This window comes from Leishmania donovani, chromosome 13 (genome assembly GCF_000227135.1).
Source record: "Leishmania donovani BPK282A1 complete genome, chromosome 13".
Taxonomy (NCBI): domain Eukaryota; phylum Euglenozoa; class Kinetoplastea; order Trypanosomatida; family Trypanosomatidae; genus Leishmania; species Leishmania donovani.
Window position 1 is genome coordinate 86,369 of NC_018240.1, and position 19,475 is coordinate 105,843.

Sequence of the window (19,475 nt, forward strand, 5' to 3'; positions counted from 1 at the left end):
AAGCGCTGCGCATGTCTTGGTGTCTGCCTGGTGCCGGGCTGCTTTGTGGAGGGGCAAGCCCGGGGAGACCTACGGTGGAGCGATGGGGACGGAAGCCGTGGCGGTGTGGTTGCAGTCTGTTTGCAACATGGCCGCCAAGCCGTCGCAGGATCATGTGCCCAAGCAGCTTGCGGATATCGGTGGCCAGCGCCACAGGGCGGCAGGACGTGGGACTATCATCGGGTCTTTGCGGCTTCGGAAAGGGATCCGTGGGCTCTTTCATACCGGTGTAGTGAAAGCCGCTTCCGTGACAGGCGTTAAGGGTCTTTTTTTGACGACTTGCGGCGTTTATCGGCAGGGTTGCTGGTGGTATGCTTTTTTGGTGTCGGGTTTTTTTGCCGGCGCTGGGGGTGGGGTGGCGCCTGCAGGGGGATGGCCGCCGAGTGTGGCGAAGTTGAAAAATCATAGAAGGTGTGTGGTGGTGAGCCTTGGGCCTCTTTAGAAAAATTCAAATGTGATAAAGCTTTGGTGATCGTAAGGGGTTTAGCCCCGTGAAGTGGGTTTGGTGTCCGAAAGAAAAATGCGGCATCAAACTTTTATCCGAGCATCAAAATTTATTTGTTCGGTGCGTTGTTGGGGGAGCCATCGGGTGACAGAAGTGTGTGGAAGAGCTTTCTGAAAAAGGCTGGGCCAAGGATGTTGTACCCTGGGTGCGGGGCTGTTCTTGCTTACCGGGTTTTCCAATGGATAGGAAAGTGGCTTGGTGTTGAGAATTTTCGTTATTCTGGCGAGGTAGAAACCCATCATGGGGGCGCCGTATGGTTTTATTAGGCCTTTTTTACGGACAAAGGGGCGGCGCGGCAATCGGAATGTTTTTACTGTAACAGGAATGTGGTATCGTAAGAAACAATTCACCGGTGCAATTGCTATTTCATGTGTGCGTTTTTTTTATTCACGGCTTTCGATCTGCCTATCACTCTGTCGATCTTCCAAATAAATTTTTTCTTGTCGCAACGAAAGGTGGCTGGTGACGTCGCGTGAAAAAAGCGCTTTGCCCTTGGGAAAAACACGGCTGCATTGAGGTAAACAAAAAGACAAGTCGCATGTATGAAGTCATGGCGCCTGCTGGGGTTTCAAAAGATAGTTGACTTTGGGAAGTTCTGCTTTGGTGCGGTTTTCAAGCGGGGCAGCAGTTCGTTTTCGGTGCTTTCAGGGTGGGCGAAGGGAAAAGGAGCCGGCTTCACCATATTCTCCGCAAGGGATTTCCAGCGTACAGGGGTGCGCGGGTAGCGTCCTTTCGGGCTGGCGTCTATTTTTCCTGCCGGGGATACTCTGCTGATGCTGCTTCGTTTCTCAGATGAGACAAAGGGAGCAATAGATGCGTGGAGGATGTTCAGACTAGCCCATGGCAGCGCCGTTGGCTAAGACAGCCTTTTCGGCTGGGAAAAGGGTGTGGGATATCAGAGGGTAGGGTAGATGCATGTCGCGGCTTTTTTTTTGAGGGGGGGGGGTCGTTTTGACGCGAAAACAAGCACGACTTCCTCAGTGATCTGGCGGTCGATAGCTGTTTTGCCTTTTCCAGGTGTTTCCTGTGTATGTCTGATTGGACTAATGTGGGTTTTTTGCCGCCCACACTAGGGAGGCTTCATCCATCGTTGACCTCTCGTCGCTTGCGCTTTGGTGTGGTGAAGAAATTTGCGGGGGGGGGGATAACTGTATTGGCGTTGTGTTGCGTGTTTTCTTTTTGGGGTTTAGCAGAGGTTGTGTCCGCGTTCCCCCGACGACACGCATATGGCGCGGGGCGTGCCGCGCAGTTGCGTTCTGCCGGCTCTTAGACAAGAAAAAGGGGAAGGAGTAAGTGGGGTGGGAGGGGGAGGGTTCTCTGCATAAATGCGCGCATTCAAGCTTCTTCCCCGCATTTTTGCGTGCTGTTTTCCCCGCAAGGGCAGTGAAGAGGGGTGTAAGCAGAGGAGGTCGGAGGGCTGCTACAGTGCGGTGAACGAGCGATAAACCTTTACCGACTTCCGCTGCTGTGCGCCGCTCCTTTCTCAAGATCGGTTCCTCTAAAGCTGCTCCAGTGAGCCCAAGCATGATGTATTCAAGCCAGGTGGTTCACAGAGGCGCCTTCCGCTGATAGGACATCGCAGACAGTTTATTGCAAGGAGCCACATGCAGCCATGACCATTTATCGAAGGGGTTCCGTGCGCAGAGTCCGCGTGTCGTGTCGCGATGCAACTCTTTTTGGTGCTACACTGTGAGTACGGCTGAAAACGAAAAACAGTACTTTTTTTCGCGAGTATCTAGGTATTGTGACACAGCGCTGAATAATATGCGGTTCCGTTTCCCGGAGTCAAAGTGAAGTGCCCAAAGAAGGTGACAACAGACTCTTTGGACAGGGTTTTCACGGTTGGCTGGTGTCCACATCTTCAACGTCTCTTACTAAATGCGCAGTGCCGTTGTTACAGGAATTGATGGCTCGAAAACTGCTCCGGAAAGATTTCATCCCCTTCGCGTTAGCGTGTATGGTTAATGCGGGGATGAAGGCTCGCATTGACTGTTAACTGCTCTCTTTATCATCTCTTTTCTCACTCCTCTAATTTCTCTTTTCTCACACAGTCTGCAAATAAAGCTTTAGAGAGCAACATTTATTCCAAAAACCGCTACCTTTTCCTTTGTACCAAGATGTCAGCTGAAAACGGCGGAAACGCGATTGTTCGTGTGAGCTCGAACAAGCGCAAGTTCGGTTACGTTGACTACACGAAGCACCGTCTTCATGAAGGCTACCCGGAGGTCGTCATCTCCGCTCTCGGTACTGCAATTGCCGACGCTGTCTCTGTTGTGGAGCTGCTCAAGAACCAGGGTGTCGTGGAGGTGAAGAAGATTTGCACTTCACGCGCGCAGTTCGACGATGTTCGCTCCACCACTACCGACAAGATTGAGGTTGTTGTTGTCAAATCTCCTGATTTTGACGCTATCTATGATCAGCAGCAGAAGGATCGCGAAATCGCAAAGGCCCGCGCGGAAGCGGATGAGGCCGATGATGAGTAGCTCAGCTGCCTGGGTGGCGCGAATCACAAAGAAAACCCAAATTTGAAAGTCGCAACAAATATACACGGTCTCGCTCTCTTGTCCTCTATTAAAGCGAAAAAAAATGACCATCACTTTTTTTTGATGACTGAAAAAACAAACAAAAAAAGGATTTAGGCAATGAAAAAGTGTTGCTGTGCTGCGTAGGTAAAATTCAAACAAAAATGTCGAAATGAAAAAAAATGCATGAATCCTCTCCAGTGGTGATTTGATATACCGCAGCTCGTGTGCTAGACGAGCCGGCTAGGGTCGCGACGTGTTAGTTGAGAAAAAAAAGGCACGAGAAAACGCTCAATTTTTCATATCAAAGCACGGACTCATTTTTTTCCTTTCGAAAAATATTGTAGCGGTGCGGCAGCTTTTTTTTTTTTGGAGCTGCCCGCAAAACGACCATGAAAAATAGAGTCCGAATACTGTGCCCCAAATAAGCAAAGGACAAATGAAAAAGCGAATGCTACACGTTTTGTGGCTGCATTAGCTCACCTAAGAGAAATCTGCCGGGGTGGCCGTAAAAGCGCGTAGCGAATCTTTATACTCCGCGTATGCATGGGAATGCAAAAGAATGGCAAAAGGCGGAAAGCATGGCTATTTTCTCACGCTTTATTTCCTCTTATTCCCCCTCTACTACTTCGCTGTGCTTACACGAGTTTAGGCCGTGCTCGACCATGACTAGCTCTCTACAATTTTATTATTCTCTCTCCACATAAATGACCGGCACTGCTGATGTCCCGAATAATGTTGTCCGTGTGGGCCTCTAGAAAGTGAACGCTATCTCTGCTGAAAAGGCGAAGCTTCGTCTGCAAGAGGGTATTCTACAGCTGACAATTGCTGCGCTGAATCTCGCTATCAGCTCCGCTGTTAGTCTCGCGCAGATGCTCGGTGACCAGAGCATGGTGGAGATCACGAGTATCTACACCCAGCGCGGGTCTATCTCTGTTGATGAGCAGAGGAGCGGGGTCTGTGACCAGATTGAGGTTGAAGACCCCTGATGTCGACGCTATTTACGCGGAGCAGACCCGAGCGAGTACTGAGCGGCGGGCTGCCCGCGAGGCGGCGATGGCTGAAACCGCGGAGGCGGGTGAGGCTTCAGGGCCTGAGGAAGCAGATAAGGCTGAGGAGTTAGATGGAGCACCTTTTACTCCTTTTTTGATTTTGCTTTCCTGTTTATAAGTTGTCCCTTTTTCACGGGGTGTGTATGAGCGACGGAAACGACTATTACATGTTTCTGTACCGTATATTGGCAACTACAATATTTCTCGAAAAAACTGTTTTCTCGCATTCTAAATTTGCCCCCGATTTTTCTAATAGATTTTTTTTTAGCGTTACAACTACCATCATGCTCCGAGAAAAGGGACTCTCCGCTCGCTGCGCGGCTTCCCCTTTACGGTATGTACATTTTCTCAAATCAACAGAAAAAAGCGAACAAGGGCAAATGATATTTCTATGGAGCTGAATGCACCCCTCCTCAGGGGAAAAAAAATACAGCAAATTTACCGCGGCACTGAGAAAGTCCTGTGCTGACCTACTGAGTGTTATCTCGCAGTTCTAGATTGCCACTGGAGATCTTGTTTCGCTACAGTATTCCTCATAACAGAGGACACCGACGTGGTATAAGGGTCAAATACCCACAGCGTGGGGGAAGTCAGAGCAAACCATCGTCGCTGAATGGAGATGTTAAAAAAAAAGCATGTCACGGTTTCCCGGGGAGGCGAAATCCTGTCAGTGGTTTTCTTTCCGTCATTATTATTATTATTGACGGAGAGGGAGTACTTTATGCAGCCCTCTCTCTGATGTATCCATTTTCACTTTCCACTCTTTCTTGCATTGACCGTTGATTGTGCTTGCAAAGATGCTTGTGACGATGGAGAACTACCAAATAATCGAGTCCATCGGAGAGGGCTCCTTTGGCAAAGTGTACAAAGCCCGTATCAAGGGCACGGGCCAAATAGTAGCAATGAAATTCATTGTCAAGAAAGGCAAAAACGAGAAGGAGCTGAAAAATCTGAGGAGCGAGATCGAGATTTTGACGAAGCTGAATCATCCGCATATTATCATGCTCTTTGACTCATTTGAGACGGATTCCGACTTTGTAGTGGTGATGGAGTATGCACAGGGTGAGCTATATGACATCCTGGAAGATGAAAAGCAGCTGCCGGCGAAGGAGGTGCAGAAGATTGCAAAGCAACTCATCCAGGCACTGAATTACCTTCACTCTAATCGAATCATTCACCGTGATATGAAGCCGCAGAACATCTTAATTGGACAGAACGGTGCTGTAAAACTGGCAGATTTCGGCTTTGCGCGCTCTATGAGCTACAACACAATCGTACTAACGAGCATCAAGGGTACACCGCTCTACATGGCTCCGGAGCTGGTGCAAGAGCGCGCGTACGACAACCGAGTTGACCTGTGGTCGCTAGGCTGCATATTGTATGAATTGTACTACGGCAAACCGCCTTTCTACACGAACAACCTTTTTGCTTTGATCAAGAAGATCGTTTGTGAGCCAGTCAAGTACGATTCCAAGGCCAATGATCCGATTAGCCCCGAGTTCAAGAGCTTTCTTAGCGGCCTCTTGACCAAGTCTGCGTCCTCGCGGCTCAATTGGCCTGAACTGCTGAACCACCCATTTGTGCAGCTGACGAAGAGTGACGCGTCGTGGCAGGATGCTATTATGCAGCACGATTCGAGGATGAAGGCCCGAATGGATAGACTAGGGTGTCTTCGACTTCATGGAAACGCTGGTCGTGCGGCCCCAAAGCGCAAGTCTACCCAAAGCGATGACATTTTCAACCTGAAGACAGTGCAGAAGCTCACGAGCGGTTGCGAGTTCGACGTCTGCGCCACACTCACCCAGCTGGTGCGGATGGCTAGGGCGTCCAATGGGGATGTAACAAAAAGCACTGCTCTTCTTGGAGTGTTCGACTCCGGGGTCCTGGAGGCCGCGTTGACGCTGCTCAACGAGAAGCAGTCGGTGAAAGTTGTCGGTTTAGTGCTGCAGTTCGTGCAAGAGCTGGTATTTCCGGAACATGGTGATTTGCTTGCCTTTCCCTCCCAGCGTCCGAAACGCGACGGGTTGGCGGTGTTAGAGGAAAAACACTCACGTCAGCAGGAGGATCTGTTTATTCGACAGCAGGTTGCTCTGAAGCTGATGAAGAAGCCTCACACGGCGCTTGATTTCATCATTAGCGAAATAAGCAGCGGCGGCGATTCTCTTGCCGAAACGTGTGTGAAGATCATGTTCCAGTGTTTCCGCTGGGAGAACAGCTTTGGACCGATGGTGACACAGCTGCGGACTTTTCCGGAAATGTGGGCGGCCATCCTCAAATCTGTCAACCATCACAGTGTCTCAAGGGGCGAGACGTCGCACGAGTATGCGGCTCTTGTTTTTCACACGGTGTCTATCGTCATTCCGCACGTCAAGCTGGCATCCCCGCAGCGGATAAATCGTGAGGAGGTGCTGGAGCTCGTGACGCAAGGTCTCTCCGCTGTTTGCTATTACGAGGCCGGCATGGTAGACGCGCATCGGAATAAAACCCCCCCGCTGGTCTATGCAGCGGCAGCGGCACTCCTCATCGCCTTCGCTCATCGAGAGCTGAAGGATATTGTCTCGTTTAAGGTGAATGGTGCGCTGCTAGACGGGATTTACTCCATCGTCGATGCCGTGACAGACGCACCGAGTCGACCTGTAACGCCGCGGGCGCTGGGAAGTAGCTATGGGTATCCTGACTACGGCTTGCTAGATGGCGTCGCCCATATGCTGTCGCTGGTTTTCTCAGACTCAGACTCGCTCGTCTACGCCAAGCTGCCTGGTAGATCAGAGCACCGCTTTTTGGAGAGTGACACCAAAAGCCTGGCACTGTTGGTCATGACACTTCTGCGTGACAGCGATCCAAGGATGGAATTGTCACCCAACGGTGTCCAGACGCTGTTGCGAGCGGCGCAGCAGATATTTCAGCAGGAGAAGGAGCAAGCTCTGTCGATGAGTTTGCTGATGGAGCCGATAGCCCCCTACTCAGGGGAGTCAGGGAGCCTATGCTGGCTCTCAGTCATCTGCCGCACAATGAAAACCGATTACTTCCGTCAGCTTTTTTACTGGCCGGCGTGTCGCGGCGGTGGCGCGACCGGCGTCAGCGCGCACGTGACAATTGTGTCTCAGATTTTATCTGACTCACTGCGTCCCGTGAGCTCGTCCTCAAATCCAACGCCTGTGGAGGACAAGCTGCTAGGCGACGTCAGCCGCGTTCTGTACAAGGAGAAAGTTATCGAGCTGCTTGTGCACGCTATGGACTACTCTGAGGGGGTTTTTCTCGGGAGCCCGTTCGCCATCATCGCGAAGCTGTGCGCCAACTCCGCAGACTCCATCAAGGCCTTCGTAGACTGTGGCGGTGTAGACGCCGCTCGAATCAGGCGTATTCTCGACCCAGACAAAGCAGGCACAGGGCTGATGTCGGACGGATTGGTGGTGCTTTCGCAAATGGCACGCATGTCTGCAGAGTTTTATGAGCCCATTCATAGATCCAACCTGTATGATTGCTTGGCTGCGCTCCTCCAGCACTCAGAAAAAGATTTACGCGGCAAGACATGCACGCTTATTGGGAATTTGTGTAAGCACTCCGACTTCTTCTTTGAGCCACTTGAGAAGAACCACATTGTAGAGCGGCTGGTGAAGTGCTGCAGCGACAGCGACGCACAGACACAGAAGTTGGCAGCGTTTGCCATTGGCAATGCTGCGTTTCATAGTGGCTATCTGTACAATTTGCTGAGCCCAGCCATTCCCTCGCTGGTGGGTCTTCTGGCGTGTGGGGACGCAAAGACGCGTCAAAACGCTGCCGGGGCGCTGAGCAACTTTGTTCGAAACGGAGACCAGCTCGTGAGCTCCTTGGCAGAGTCCAGCGTCGTTGAATCTCTGCTGAAGATGTTGCGTGACGACGACACACCGTCATCAAAAAAGGTCGCAGTGCTCACTATCAACTCGTTTTGTGCATACGATGTATTCCGTCGCAAGTTTATTGCGCTGAACTTGCGAGAGGATATTCGCAAGCTGCAGCAGGACCCTAACGCGCGCGCAGACCCCTCAATTCAAAAGTACGTTGGCAATCTCGTAGATCGACTTGGTTGACATGCGCCTGCATCACCGCGTCGGGTATCTCTGCTATTTCGGACTTCATAGTTGTCGTTTTCCGGGTTTGTTTGATAGCAAACACCACTCCTTTTGTCTTTGTTGTTGTCTTCCTCTTTCCTCCCCCTTTTCCTTCCCTTCGCCTTTTTTCTCCATTGTACACCCCTCTTTCTTGTGCGGCTTGTTTGCCTTCACCAAACTTCGAAAGACGTGCTGTGCGTATGTCATCTCGACTCTTATTCTCTTGAGACCGTTTCTTTCCCCCTCGCCCTTTGCGCTCTACCTGATGACGGGGAACACCTCAGCGTGCTATCAGAGTCCGGTACCCCCACTCTGTGGAGAAGCCAGGCAGCCTTCCCTATCGTTGTCAATGCAGAGCCACTTTTGGTGGTGACAGGGTCCAGCACCCACGACATGGGGAAGTCAGAGCGATGTATCGCTGCTGATGTCGGCGGTGAGGCCCTGGATGGCTTTGCGTCAGAGCGATCTGCGACAGTGAAGACGCCTTTGCCATACGCGTGATGGGCGAAGTGTCAGCGTGACTCGAGTGTATCTCACGCGGTTCTCGCACTGCCCACTGGTGTGGAGGGGCCCGCGCCACCGTGAGGGATGCCCCAGAGGTGGCGACCGGCATCATGGGAGCAGCTGTGAGGCGACCTGCGGGGCGGGTGGGCAGAGTTAGACCGGAGCCGTGTGCAGATGACTGAGTCGGCGCATTGCTGTAAAGCGCGTCTACCGCTGCTTGGGACTGGGCGATTGGCCTACGACAGGCCCGGTAGAGTGGAGTCGAGTTCATGTTCCATAGTACAATGGAGACGTTGAACGAAAAAAATACCCTACTTGCGCTCTTGTTCCCTTTTGCCCCAAGACTGTGTGTCCGTGACGGGCAAGTGTGTGGATGCCCCTGTGCGTTTGTCCTTGCGGGGGCGTTGTTTGCTGAGGCTGTGGGCCCGGGGAAAGAAGGGGCGACGCACCGTCGCGTGCAAGAAAAGGGAAAGAAAAAATAAGGAAACGCGAAAAGGAAGAGCAAAAGAGAGGCACGCGAACCTGAAAGGATGGGCGGAGGGGGAGGTGGCGACCGCGGCAAGAAGCTGCCATCTCCGCCCCTTCACGCAGGGAGGCTGTGCCATATCTTCTTCCTTTTTCTGCATCTCTCCCCCTCCTCTGCTCGATCCTCTTCTATTCTCTTTCTGTGTTGTTCTCTTGCCATCCTTTCCTTTGTTTCGTTTGTGCCACGCGCTCCTCACACGTGTGTGCGTGTTACATTCGTTTGTATTGTTCTTGTGCAGTTACATCGCATAGGAAGTCGTTACGACGCAGAGTCGGAATGGGCCAGGTGTAGCGAGGTGACGTCTTGTCTTCCACGAAGGAGTTCTCCCCCAGATGTCTTACTGACCCACGACTTCATTCTCTTTTTGTTTATCCCCTGCGAGCGCTGTGGTGGCCCTTCGTATCCTCCCCTTGCCCCTCATCTGTTGGAGGTAAAGGTTTGGCAAACACGCCAATGTGGTTGAGACGGAACGTCGAAGGTGCCATGAATGGCAATCGTTGAGCCGCTGGAACACCGGACGACAACGCGCAACAGAGAATCGGAATGAGTCAGACGAACCGTTGCATGCTTATTTTCATGCCTGTCGTCACAGAGCGACCAAGACGGTATACGGCTGTCATGAATGTTGCTCAGTTTCTTCTTCCACTCTCTTGTTCACCCTTTCGCTCCTCTTTTTCGTTCCAACGGTGGACGTGTCGTCTTCCACCTGCCCGTGCGGTCGCCACAACACCGTCGTGCAGTTCAACATCGGCTTCTTCCCGCGAAACTCAGTGCAAAAGGAACAAGCGCCCCATTGCCGATTTCCAGCGTGAGTCACCTTTTTCTTCGCACGTGGCTTGCGTTGCTTGGGCACCCGTGATTGGTGGAGTGGAGTCTACAACTCCCTGCACAGCGATCAACCCTGGAAAGGGTGCGCCTCGGGTTCTCGACAGCCCGGGAAAGCTGAAATTTCTTGTTTCGCGACTGCCGTCGCGCACTCTGGAGCCGCCGCATTGAGCTCATTCTCCACCGACTAAGGGGCCAGCGTGCCTACGAAGCGATGGCCTCAACAGCGCTTTCTGCTGCGGAGCTGGAGGCGCAGTTCGCCAACGCCAAGGCATACCTCATGCGGGCGGACAAGGATGGCGTGAGCGCCTATGACCAGCTCACACGCCTCATGGAGCTTCTTCTTGAGGAGAACCCTGAGAACGTTGCAGGCGATCCTTCAAAGCTGCACGAGATCTTAAGCTTCATCCAGACGCACAGCTTCGCGTGCGGCGAGAGTACCTCTGCGTGCTATGAGGCTACACAGGTGCCTGCCGAGGAGCTCCGGCGCTTCGAGGACAACAAGAAGCTCTTTGATCTCCCAGCCCCGGAGGTGCGCACCGTCATCGAGCAGCCTGATCCGTACACGACCATTACCACCACCACCGTGGTGCCGCTGAAGGCGCCGTCCTTCGAATCTGTTGCGGCTCAAAACAAGTACTGGACGGCCGCGGGCTGCGGCCTCGCCGACGAGGAAGCATTCCTACTTGACCGCTCCATCACCAACCTCGCCATGGAGAAGAACCTGCAGGACATCAAGTTCTTTGGTAAGATTTTTGGCACACATAGCGACTACTTTGTTCTCCGCACGCGGCGCTACCTCGAGGCGGGCGAAACCGTATACGTGGAAACCAACACGATGGGAAAGCCGCCGCGAAAGAAAGGCATGGTGCCCGTGCAGGCTGAGCCAGGGTACGTCGGGGTGAATCGCTACACGTTCTGGGTAACCGCATCGCCCTCCGACAAGTGGGAGAAGCTGCCGGATGTAACGCCGCAGCAGATCAACGCGGCCCGCGAAACGAAACGCTTTTTTACTGGAGATTTGTCAGCGTCTGTTGCGGCAACGTTTCCATGGGGAGAGGCCGCGTACCTGCGAGCACAGCTGGCGCGCATCACCAGCAGCACAACCATTGCTCCCCAAGGCGCGCTGGAAGAGCCAGAGCCGGAACAGGAAACTGAAGAGGACGAGGATGAGGACGCAGAGGATGGCGCGCAGCGGAAGCCGAAGGAGGCCAAGTACAAACCGCTGGTAGTCCCCTCGCCAGATTACGGCGAGGAAGAGGTGGATGTGGCGCAGCTGACGATAGACCGCTGGGTACACGCGGAGGGGTACATTTACAAGAACGGTCGACAAACAAAGGTGCCGGAGAAGCCTGAGCCAGAGGAGGGGGAGGGGGAGGAGGAGGCCGAACCTGAGCCGGCCGAACCCGAGGCCGATGCTCAGGGCGAAGAGGAGGAGGAGGAGGGGGAGCCGGAGGAGGATGAAGAAGTGGAGCTCTTTGCTCCTATCCAGAACGACCACCTCTACGGCGTCGTCGACATCCCGCAGCCGCCGCCAGCCATAAACGACGAGGACGAAGAGGAGGAGGAGGAGCCCGAGGAGGAGCCCGAGGAGGAGGGCGAGGAGGAGCGCGGGGAGCCGGATAACACGCCACTGAAGCCTTTGCGCGACGATGACGTCCCAGATGACGACCCGACAAAGATGAAGATTGCATGCTGGACGATGCGCGTGGAGAACAATGTTAGCAAGGCTCACCGCATGGCGGTGGTGCAATCCCTTCGCTGGCCCGGCGCCACTGCATACGCGGCTGAGGGCGGCAAGCGCTGGTCTTGCGTGTACTTTGGCAACGGCATGAAGAAGACGGATGCGGCCTTCACACCACCGCCCGCTCCCCCCGTGCAATCAGAGTGCGCCGACATCACAGAGGTGGAAGATCCAACCGCCACTGTGGAGAAGCTCGTTCGGCGCGGCGAGGAAATCCCGGAAGCCGACAGCGAGGCGGAGCCGGATGAGCTGGAGGAAGAGGAGGACAGCTAAAGGAGGTTCCGCGGGTGCGCGCGTATCCACCCCCCTTTCCCTTTCCTCCATCGGCCGCACATTTCCAGATACCCTCCTCATGGATGTAATTCAAGCATGAAGAGTGGACAGTGGCCTCCTTGCCTTTCCTCCCCGATGGAGAGAGGCTCCAATGGACTCTCTTGCTGTATGTACTCGTTTCTTTTCGTCTTTGCATGTATGATTCAAGATGTTCTGTCGACATTTTACATTCCATGAAACCGAGCACCATACGCCACAGAGACACCGCGCATCGTATGTCTGTGGTACAGGCAAGACTTGCGGCCCATGGAGGGAAGCGCGTATGCCACGCATCACCTCCCCCTCTCCCTCGTGCATATCCAAGGTACTCGAAGAAGAATTTTCTTTTGGATGCGTGCGCCTCCTTTCTTCCTGCCTTTTCCCTTTGTATGTTTCGTGGGACTGGGGGAGGAGATGGAAGCCGTCGGAGCCACGCATGGACGGCTTTCCTCTTGGATGCTCCACTGCCTCCCTTTTTTCCGATGTTTCGTGAATCGCGGTCATCGACATTCTTTTTCCTTCGTTTGCGCCTGAGGACCCGCTATGCTCTCTTATTCCTCACCCCTTCGCCCTCTACTTACTCCCTGTGTACTTTCTCCTCCATTCCTTTTTTTTTTCGCGCTGCTTCGCAACGCCCCCTCAAAACTGGCTCGACGTACACACCGCCACTAACAGGAAAGAGGTGGCATCTTCCACCCGCGCTTGCCTCCTCGCTTCCTCCCTCTCGGTGTTTGACGGAGCGAGAGGGAAGACGAGGGCTAGCGTCTCCCCAGTGGACTTTTCCACCGCTCACCGTCACCCCTGTGAGCGCTAGTATGATCTCCTAGCTCACCTCGGTGCCTCGTAGCTCAACTGCCTCCCTCACCTTCTGCGCTTTTCTGATCTCTTGCGAGATACAGAAAGAGACATAACACGGAGCCTACGAGCAAAACGCCTTGCTGGGTGGGGGGCGTCGTATTGCGGATCGGAAGAGTGCGGGCCCGATGCTGCAGCGTCTCTCTCGTCGGTCGGTACTTGGCTACCACGGCGCGCCACAGGTCGCAGCGCTGAGGTGCTCGCTGCGGTTCGGCACAAATATCGGCGGGTCATACTACCAGGAGTCGGACACAGCCGGCACTCACCAGATGAACAATGACATTCGACTGGGCCTTGTCATCAAGCCGCAGAGTACGCTCGTGGAGCTGTGGGAGCAGGCACTGAAGGCGTGGCCGACCCGCCGCTTTCTGGGGAGCAAGATGTGGGTGCGTGGCAAGCTTGGCTACATCTGGGCCACGTATGAGTCTATCAACACTGAGGTGGAGGCGATGAGGACACTGCTACACAGTATGGGCGTCGAGAAGGGGTCTCGTGTTGTTGTTATCAGCGAGAACCGGTATGAGTGGGTTGTGGTGCACTTCGCCACGATGCAGCTAGGTGCGCACTTCGTGGCGCTCCCGACCAACGTCACCCCGTCAGAGGCGCAGCTCGTGGTGAAGAGCACACAGTCCAAGGTGCTCTTTGTCGAGACAAAGGCGTCGTACGCAGCCATCAAGGGGTGGATTGGCCGCGTGGGGCAGCTCGAGCACGCCATTTGTTTCGAGGATCAGGTTGGGGAGGGCAGCTATGCAGTTGCGATCAGCATTGCGGCAGATGTGCCTGAGAAGACTCTTGCGCGAACGGACGTCCGGGCCGAGGACACCGCGATGATTGTCTTCACAGCTGGTACCACGGGGCCGCCAAAGGGTGTCATGTTGTCTCACAAGAGCATCGTCGCGAACGTCAGCTCTGTGTACGCTAGCCTTGGCGAGGCGCTGACGCACAGCGACATGTTCATGTCGCTGTGCTCGTGGTGCGTTGCGGGCGCCCTCACGACGGACTTGTACCAGGCACTGTGCAAGGGTGCGTGTGTGTGCATCCCCCCTGAAATACTGGAGGGATTCCAAGACCTGCCCCTCGTTAACCCGAGCGTCATTGTCTCTGTAGCGCAGCCCTTTCAGCGCGCGTACGCGAACATCGTCGACGACATATTGAACCGTGGCAGCTTCACCAAGGACTTGACCCGCTTCGTTGTCGGCCGCATCACCGAAAACCGTCTCATGTTCAAAAAACCTGGTCGAACTCTCCGGGCCTTCTCCCACGCGTTGCTCGGCAAGTTCAAGGCGCAGTTTGGCTCAGAGTTGCGCGTCGCCATCATCATAGGCCACCAGCTCACCAAGGATCAGTCAGAGCTCATGGCAGACCTGGATGTGTTCGTGGTGAACACGTACGGCTTCATGGAGGCGGGTGGGCTCGTTGCCACCGACGTGGATGTGCCGCAGCGTCTCAAGGCCCTGCCCGGTCTCGAGGTGCGCGTCGTGAACGAGAAAAACGAGATTGTGGCACCAGGGGACTTGGGCGAGATCCTCGTAGAGGCCCCGAACGCCATGCAGGGCTACTTCGACGTGCATATCGACCCAGAGGAGGCGAAGAATTCGCTGGTGGAGTACGGAAGCCGCACCTTTGTGCGGTCCGGCGACTACGGCACCCTCACTGGGGGGTGGATAACGGTGAAGGGCAACAAAGACGTCCTTATCACGTTGGCGAACTCCAAGACAGTGAACCCGCTCGAGGTGGAGGCAGCCCTGACAAAGAGCCCGCTCATCAAGCAGGTCTTCATCTACGGCAATCGTCGCCCTTACGTCGTGGCGCTCGTGGTGGCCAACACTAAGGCCATCGCGGCGCACTTGCGCAAGGTGGAGCGCCGCGATGGTGTGCCGCTCGTCAACGACAGGGAGAAGGCGGACTGCATCCGCACCGAGCTGCGGCGCGTCTCGCAGGATCTGCCGCCTCGCGCGCACGTGCGCCGCTTTGCATTTGTGGACGAGTTCACCCTCGCCAACGGCTTCATGACGGTGAAGATGGGCTACGCACGTCAGAAGATCGAGGATCACTACGTGCACTACTTTGAGGCCTTGTACGATGAAACGCCGAAGTTTTACGGGTTTGCCGTTGACGACTACGATGATTTGTTTTAGTCGCACTCCTATACGCGAAGCGCCACGCCCGCACAACCACAGCGATACCCACACATCTCCGACGCTACACGCGGCGCACTACGGTGCTCGTTGCAATCCTCAAGTACATGACCGTTTCGGCGAAGTACCCCCCCCCCCCCAACGTGCGCGTTGGTGGGAAGACAGGGCGCGCGCCAGCCTCAGACCGCCTTTTGCGCACCCGTCACATTCTACTCTTGTTTCGTGCGCGAGACTGCTGCGCGGTGGCTGGCCCACACCGTGATGCACATTGTCTTGTTTGTTTCCTCCTCCGTATGCTCTCTCCTCTTCTGTCCTATCTTCACGCTCCTCTCTCGTGTTTGCCATCTGTGTGTTGGTTGTGCTCTTTCCCTCCCTCCCTTCACACACGCACGCGGCCCTCTCAACACTCGCCCCCCTCTTGGCGCATTTTAAAAGCGCATTTGTACGCACATGTGTGTGTGTGTGTGTGTGTGTGTGTGCATGTCTGTGCTTGGTGTACAGCGCGCGCTCCCCTTTCCAGCTTACGCTCTCGCCGACACACCTCCGCGGAAGCAAGTGCCCGTCTCCTTTAGAGGTACCCGTCGTCGAAGCGAACTTTTAGCTTCGTTGTCTCTCTCTTTCTCCTCACACAATCACGGAGGGCGCGGGCCACGGAATGCAGGAGGCGTTTCTCTCCGCTGTGCTGCTCCCTCTCACCGAGAAGAGTGGTGAGGTGGAGAGGATCGAGGAGCTTCTTAGCATGCTGGAGCACTGCTTCGTTGATGCCTTTAAGTTGAGTCCTTCGTCCGGCAACAAGAGTAACGCTGATCCCCCGACTGGAGCCGGCGCTGTCTCCGGCTCCTTGTTTGCCTCCACCTCCTCAACGTCGCTAGACGCGGGCGAGGAGGCGAAGCTGCTTGCCGTGCGGGCCGTGGCAAACTTCCACCGCACGGGGGCGGCTCGTCACGGCACCTTCTTTCGGACGCGTGACTACCACCCACATGCGGCCCTCTTTATTCTCGAGCTTCTCAAGTCTCTCAATGGTAACTCGAAGCACTGGTTTCGGCAGCTGCAGCTGGACAGCCTAGATGCCTGCTTGGCCATTTTGGAGGTGACAGGGACGGAGAACGTGCGACTGTGTCTTCCCGGCGTGGTGTCGGTGGCTGTGCGCTATATCCACCGCGCTCATCACGGCAAGGACTCGACCAAGGTGTGCCTGACTGCGATCAAGATGCTTTGCACCGCACTGACGATTTCGTTTGCCACTGCGGAGCCGGTGACGTGGTTACAGGACACCGCCGTCCACTTAACTAGCGCGCTGCGCTCCATTTTGGATCCCTCGGTGCTCGTTCGGAGTGCGCACGCTCCCGTGACGGTCGCCGCGCTGAAGTCGCTCATTGTCTCGGTGCTGCTGTCGTCGGCCATGACGGAGCTCGTCAACACGCCTCTGAGTTCGCTGCTGATGGTGGCCTACGCGATTGTGGAGAACATGGATCACCTGCACCACCTCGGCGACGACGTCGTTGGTGCAGCAGAGGCAACCTCTTCGGTTTTGTGCACCAGCAGCAGTCTGCGCAGCTCTACGGATGACACAGGCATGTGCACCTTGATGGGCAGCTCCTGGGCTGTGCTTGCCGTCTCCGAGGCGCTACAGTACCTGAGAGGGATGGAGCTGCTTCATCTCGCCACGACGGTGACACGGTCACCAGGCCTGCGAGACCGCTTTTTCCCCTTGCAAGTGCCGCCGCAGACGGCGTCGTCAACAGCAGAGCCACCGGACGTCAGGGAGTCGGTGGTTGCCATTTTCTTGTCTGTCGTTCGCAAGTGCGTCCGCGTTGTTGGCACCGAGATGGACGAGGCGGCCCTGTACACCCACCGCCGCCCGCGCAAATACCCCGCCGGTGTTGTGGATGAGTTTCTTTTCTGCCTCGCTGGTGCCCTCGCCAGACTTCCGACGGCTACTAAGCTGGCGCCGGACTGCCGCGTCGGTGCCGACGACCTCGGTGACAGTGACGAGACCGTTGGAGAGCGCTTGACGAACGCGCTGCTCAGCGAGTATGAAGCAGTGTTGCAGGACTGGGACGCCTATGCGGTGCACCCAGCCGTGCTGTACGTGCTTTCGCGGCTTGTTGTGTGGCAGTTTCACCCCGCGCAAGCCCTTCACAATCTGCCACGCTGCTCTCCTCCTCCCACGACGGGTGTGATGGCCCCCGATGATGAGGCGATGGAGTCTTGCATGTACCCGCAGCCAGCGGACCTCACTGCGGGGCCGTTCGAGCAGCTCTGGAGCATTGTGGCGCAGCCCCATCTCTGGGCCATCACTAAAGATGAGGAGCTGTGTACATATCAACAAGTGCATCATCGGCAAGTGGTCGCTGCCACCCTGCTGCGCTTTCTCGCCTTGTCAGCCGAAGTTCTCGCCTGCGGTGGCGGGGCCACGACCGAGGGGTCGAATGCGGAGCGGGCCGAGGCCCTCGAGCGTCTCTTCACCTTGACTCTCTACCTTGTCCTCGAGAAGGCCACTGCCAGTGGGATACTGCATGAGGCGGCAATGCACTGCGTCGAGGTGTACAGCGCCGCCTGCGGAGAGGCGGACACGTTACTGTTCCTGCTGCGTCACTCTGCCCTCATAGTGGATGAGACGGCGCGGGCAGTGAGAGAGGAGCATCTGCGGCCTGCGGCAGCAAGTGTTCTGCGCGGCAGTCTCGCTTTGTTGGAGCGTCGCTTCGTTCGAGGCGGAGAGGGCAGCAGCAGTGACCGCGCAGCGTCGGGCCGCAGCGGTGCCAGTCTCACTACTCTCGTGCGTCAACGACTCTCCGTGACCGCGATGTCGGCCAGCTTCACACGAGCGTCCGCTAAGGCGCCCTCCCTAGAAGAGGCTGCACAGGTGGCTGACTTTGTGGCGAGTACTATTTACGTGGCGCGTGACACCCTCCAGCTATGCAGCCGCTACAACAGCACGGCAGCCGCAGAGGATGTGATTGGCCGCAGAGCTGCCTTGACCCTCCTGCGCGACGCGTTGGACCTCGCAGCTTACCTCAACTACTGTGTTCCCCAGGAGGCTATGGATGAAGAGCAGGAGCGTCGCACCACCTCGGCACACACTCGCGTGCGGGCACTTCAGTTGGTGGTGCTGGAGGCTGTGTACGCGGTGTTGCAGCACTGCACGCTGCACGACCAAGTCGCTGTTACTGCTGTTCAGACAGCGGTGCGCGGCCTCACGTGTTTCCTGACAACCACTGCCGCACTGACATGGGCCGATGTGACGCGGAAGCGCCTCATTGACGAGGCGGCAGAGCGTCGCCGGTCGACGCAGTGCAGTCGACGCGGCGGGCAAAAAGCGCGCCTCATGGCGAGCGAGGTAGAAGAGGATGACGCGGCCGAGGATGAATGTGACGACGACCCCGGCAGGACTCCCCTTCCAACCCCGCCTCCCGTTGACTGGCCATGGACGCATTACGCGCCGACTGCCGTGGCCGCGGCGGAGGCAGCGACCAGCGTCAACATTGGGCTTCCTCGCAGCCACCTCCACACCGTCTACCGCGTGTACCTCTCCTTCTTTGCGCTGCTGCGAGAACCCATGGCTGCCTTTGGGGCTGTCGCAGCCGAGCCACACGCCCGTGCTGGAATGGAGCGGCGCAAGCTGGGCGACGTCGCCGTTTCCCCGGTGCTGTTTGAGACGCTGAACGGGCTCGAGGCGATTCGCCTGCTCGCCTGCGATTTTCTGCTGCATCGCATGGTGGAGGAGGTGCTACCGCTGGTTCTCTTGTGGCACGAGCGGGCGTGTCTCTCCCGCATTCCGACCCACACGGAGGAGCGTGCCAAGCTGGCGACGCAGCAGTTTGTGGAGCGCCTCTACGAGGACTGTAAGGACTCTGTCGACTTGCAAGAGTCGATGATGGCCAAGTGCCGCTGCTTCGATTTGCTCCCTACCCCGTCTCAAGAGCCGGTGCTTTCTTATCCCCAGCCGTGACGCTGGTCAGCCTGACAGACAAGCGCACAGCATCTGCAGTGTCTGCTGTCCCCCAACACTCACATAAAAGAACACTAATGCGACTATCAGTCTTTAGACAGTGTGCGGCGGGCATATGTGCTTGTGTGTGGTCTCTGCCCCACCCCCCATTCCTGCATTGACCCGCACCACTGTCAGTGACTTGGTGTTTTGGGCTTTCGTGACGTCGATCTGCCCCACCCGGCCCTTCCTCTCTCCCGCGTGCCAGCTTTTCAGACAACGGCGGTGCGGCGGAGACGTCTTTGTGTGCATGGAGACCCTCTTGCGGCACTGTATACATTTTGAAGATTATGGAATGCCCCTCCCCCTTCCCCTCCCCTAATGTGCGTCCCCTGACTTCCTAGCAACTCTCCACCTTTTGCACCTCTCTC

The 19,475-nt window shown here is 55.9% G+C and overlaps 5 protein-coding genes across 5 annotated transcripts; all 5 read left to right on the forward strand.

The window, feature by feature from the left end:
- Positions 1-2,661: 2,661 nt before the first annotated feature.
- On the forward strand, positions 2,662-3,027 carry LDBPK_130270 (hypothetical protein, conserved; the record flags this gene model as incomplete). Its single annotated transcript, XM_003859191.1, has 1 exon — positions 2,662-3,027. One exon carries the CDS (start codon positions 2,662-2,664, stop codon positions 3,025-3,027), a length of 366 nt encoding a protein of 121 aa, XP_003859239.1.
- A 1,888-nt stretch (positions 3,028-4,915) lies between these two features.
- LDBPK_130280 (mitogen-activated protein kinase kinase 2) lies at positions 4,916-8,188 on the forward strand (the record flags this gene model as incomplete). The annotated part of the gene is made up of 1 exon (XM_003859192.1): positions 4,916-8,188. The coding sequence occupies one exon, from the start codon at positions 4,916-4,918 to the stop codon at positions 8,186-8,188; it is 3,273 nt and encodes a 1,090-aa protein (XP_003859240.1).
- Positions 8,189-10,278: 2,090 nt separating this feature from the next.
- On the forward strand, positions 10,279-12,081 carry LDBPK_130290 (flagellar radial spoke protein, putative; the record flags this gene model as incomplete). The annotated part of the gene is made up of 1 exon (XM_003859193.1): positions 10,279-12,081. The coding sequence occupies one exon, from the start codon at positions 10,279-10,281 to the stop codon at positions 12,079-12,081; it is 1,803 nt and encodes a 600-aa protein (XP_003859241.1).
- A 1,022-nt stretch (positions 12,082-13,103) lies between these two features.
- On the forward strand, positions 13,104-15,113 carry LDBPK_130300 (long-chain-fatty acid-CoA ligase protein, putative; the record flags this gene model as incomplete). The annotated part of the gene is made up of 1 exon (XM_003859194.1): positions 13,104-15,113. One exon carries the CDS (start codon positions 13,104-13,106, stop codon positions 15,111-15,113), a length of 2,010 nt encoding a protein of 669 aa, XP_003859242.1.
- A 655-nt stretch (positions 15,114-15,768) lies between these two features.
- Positions 15,769-19,065, forward strand: LDBPK_130310 (hypothetical protein, conserved; the record flags this gene model as incomplete). Its single annotated transcript, XM_003859195.1, has 1 exon — positions 15,769-19,065. The coding sequence occupies one exon, from the start codon at positions 15,769-15,771 to the stop codon at positions 19,063-19,065; it is 3,297 nt and encodes a 1,098-aa protein (XP_003859243.1).
- Positions 19,066-19,475: the final 410 nt, after the last annotated feature.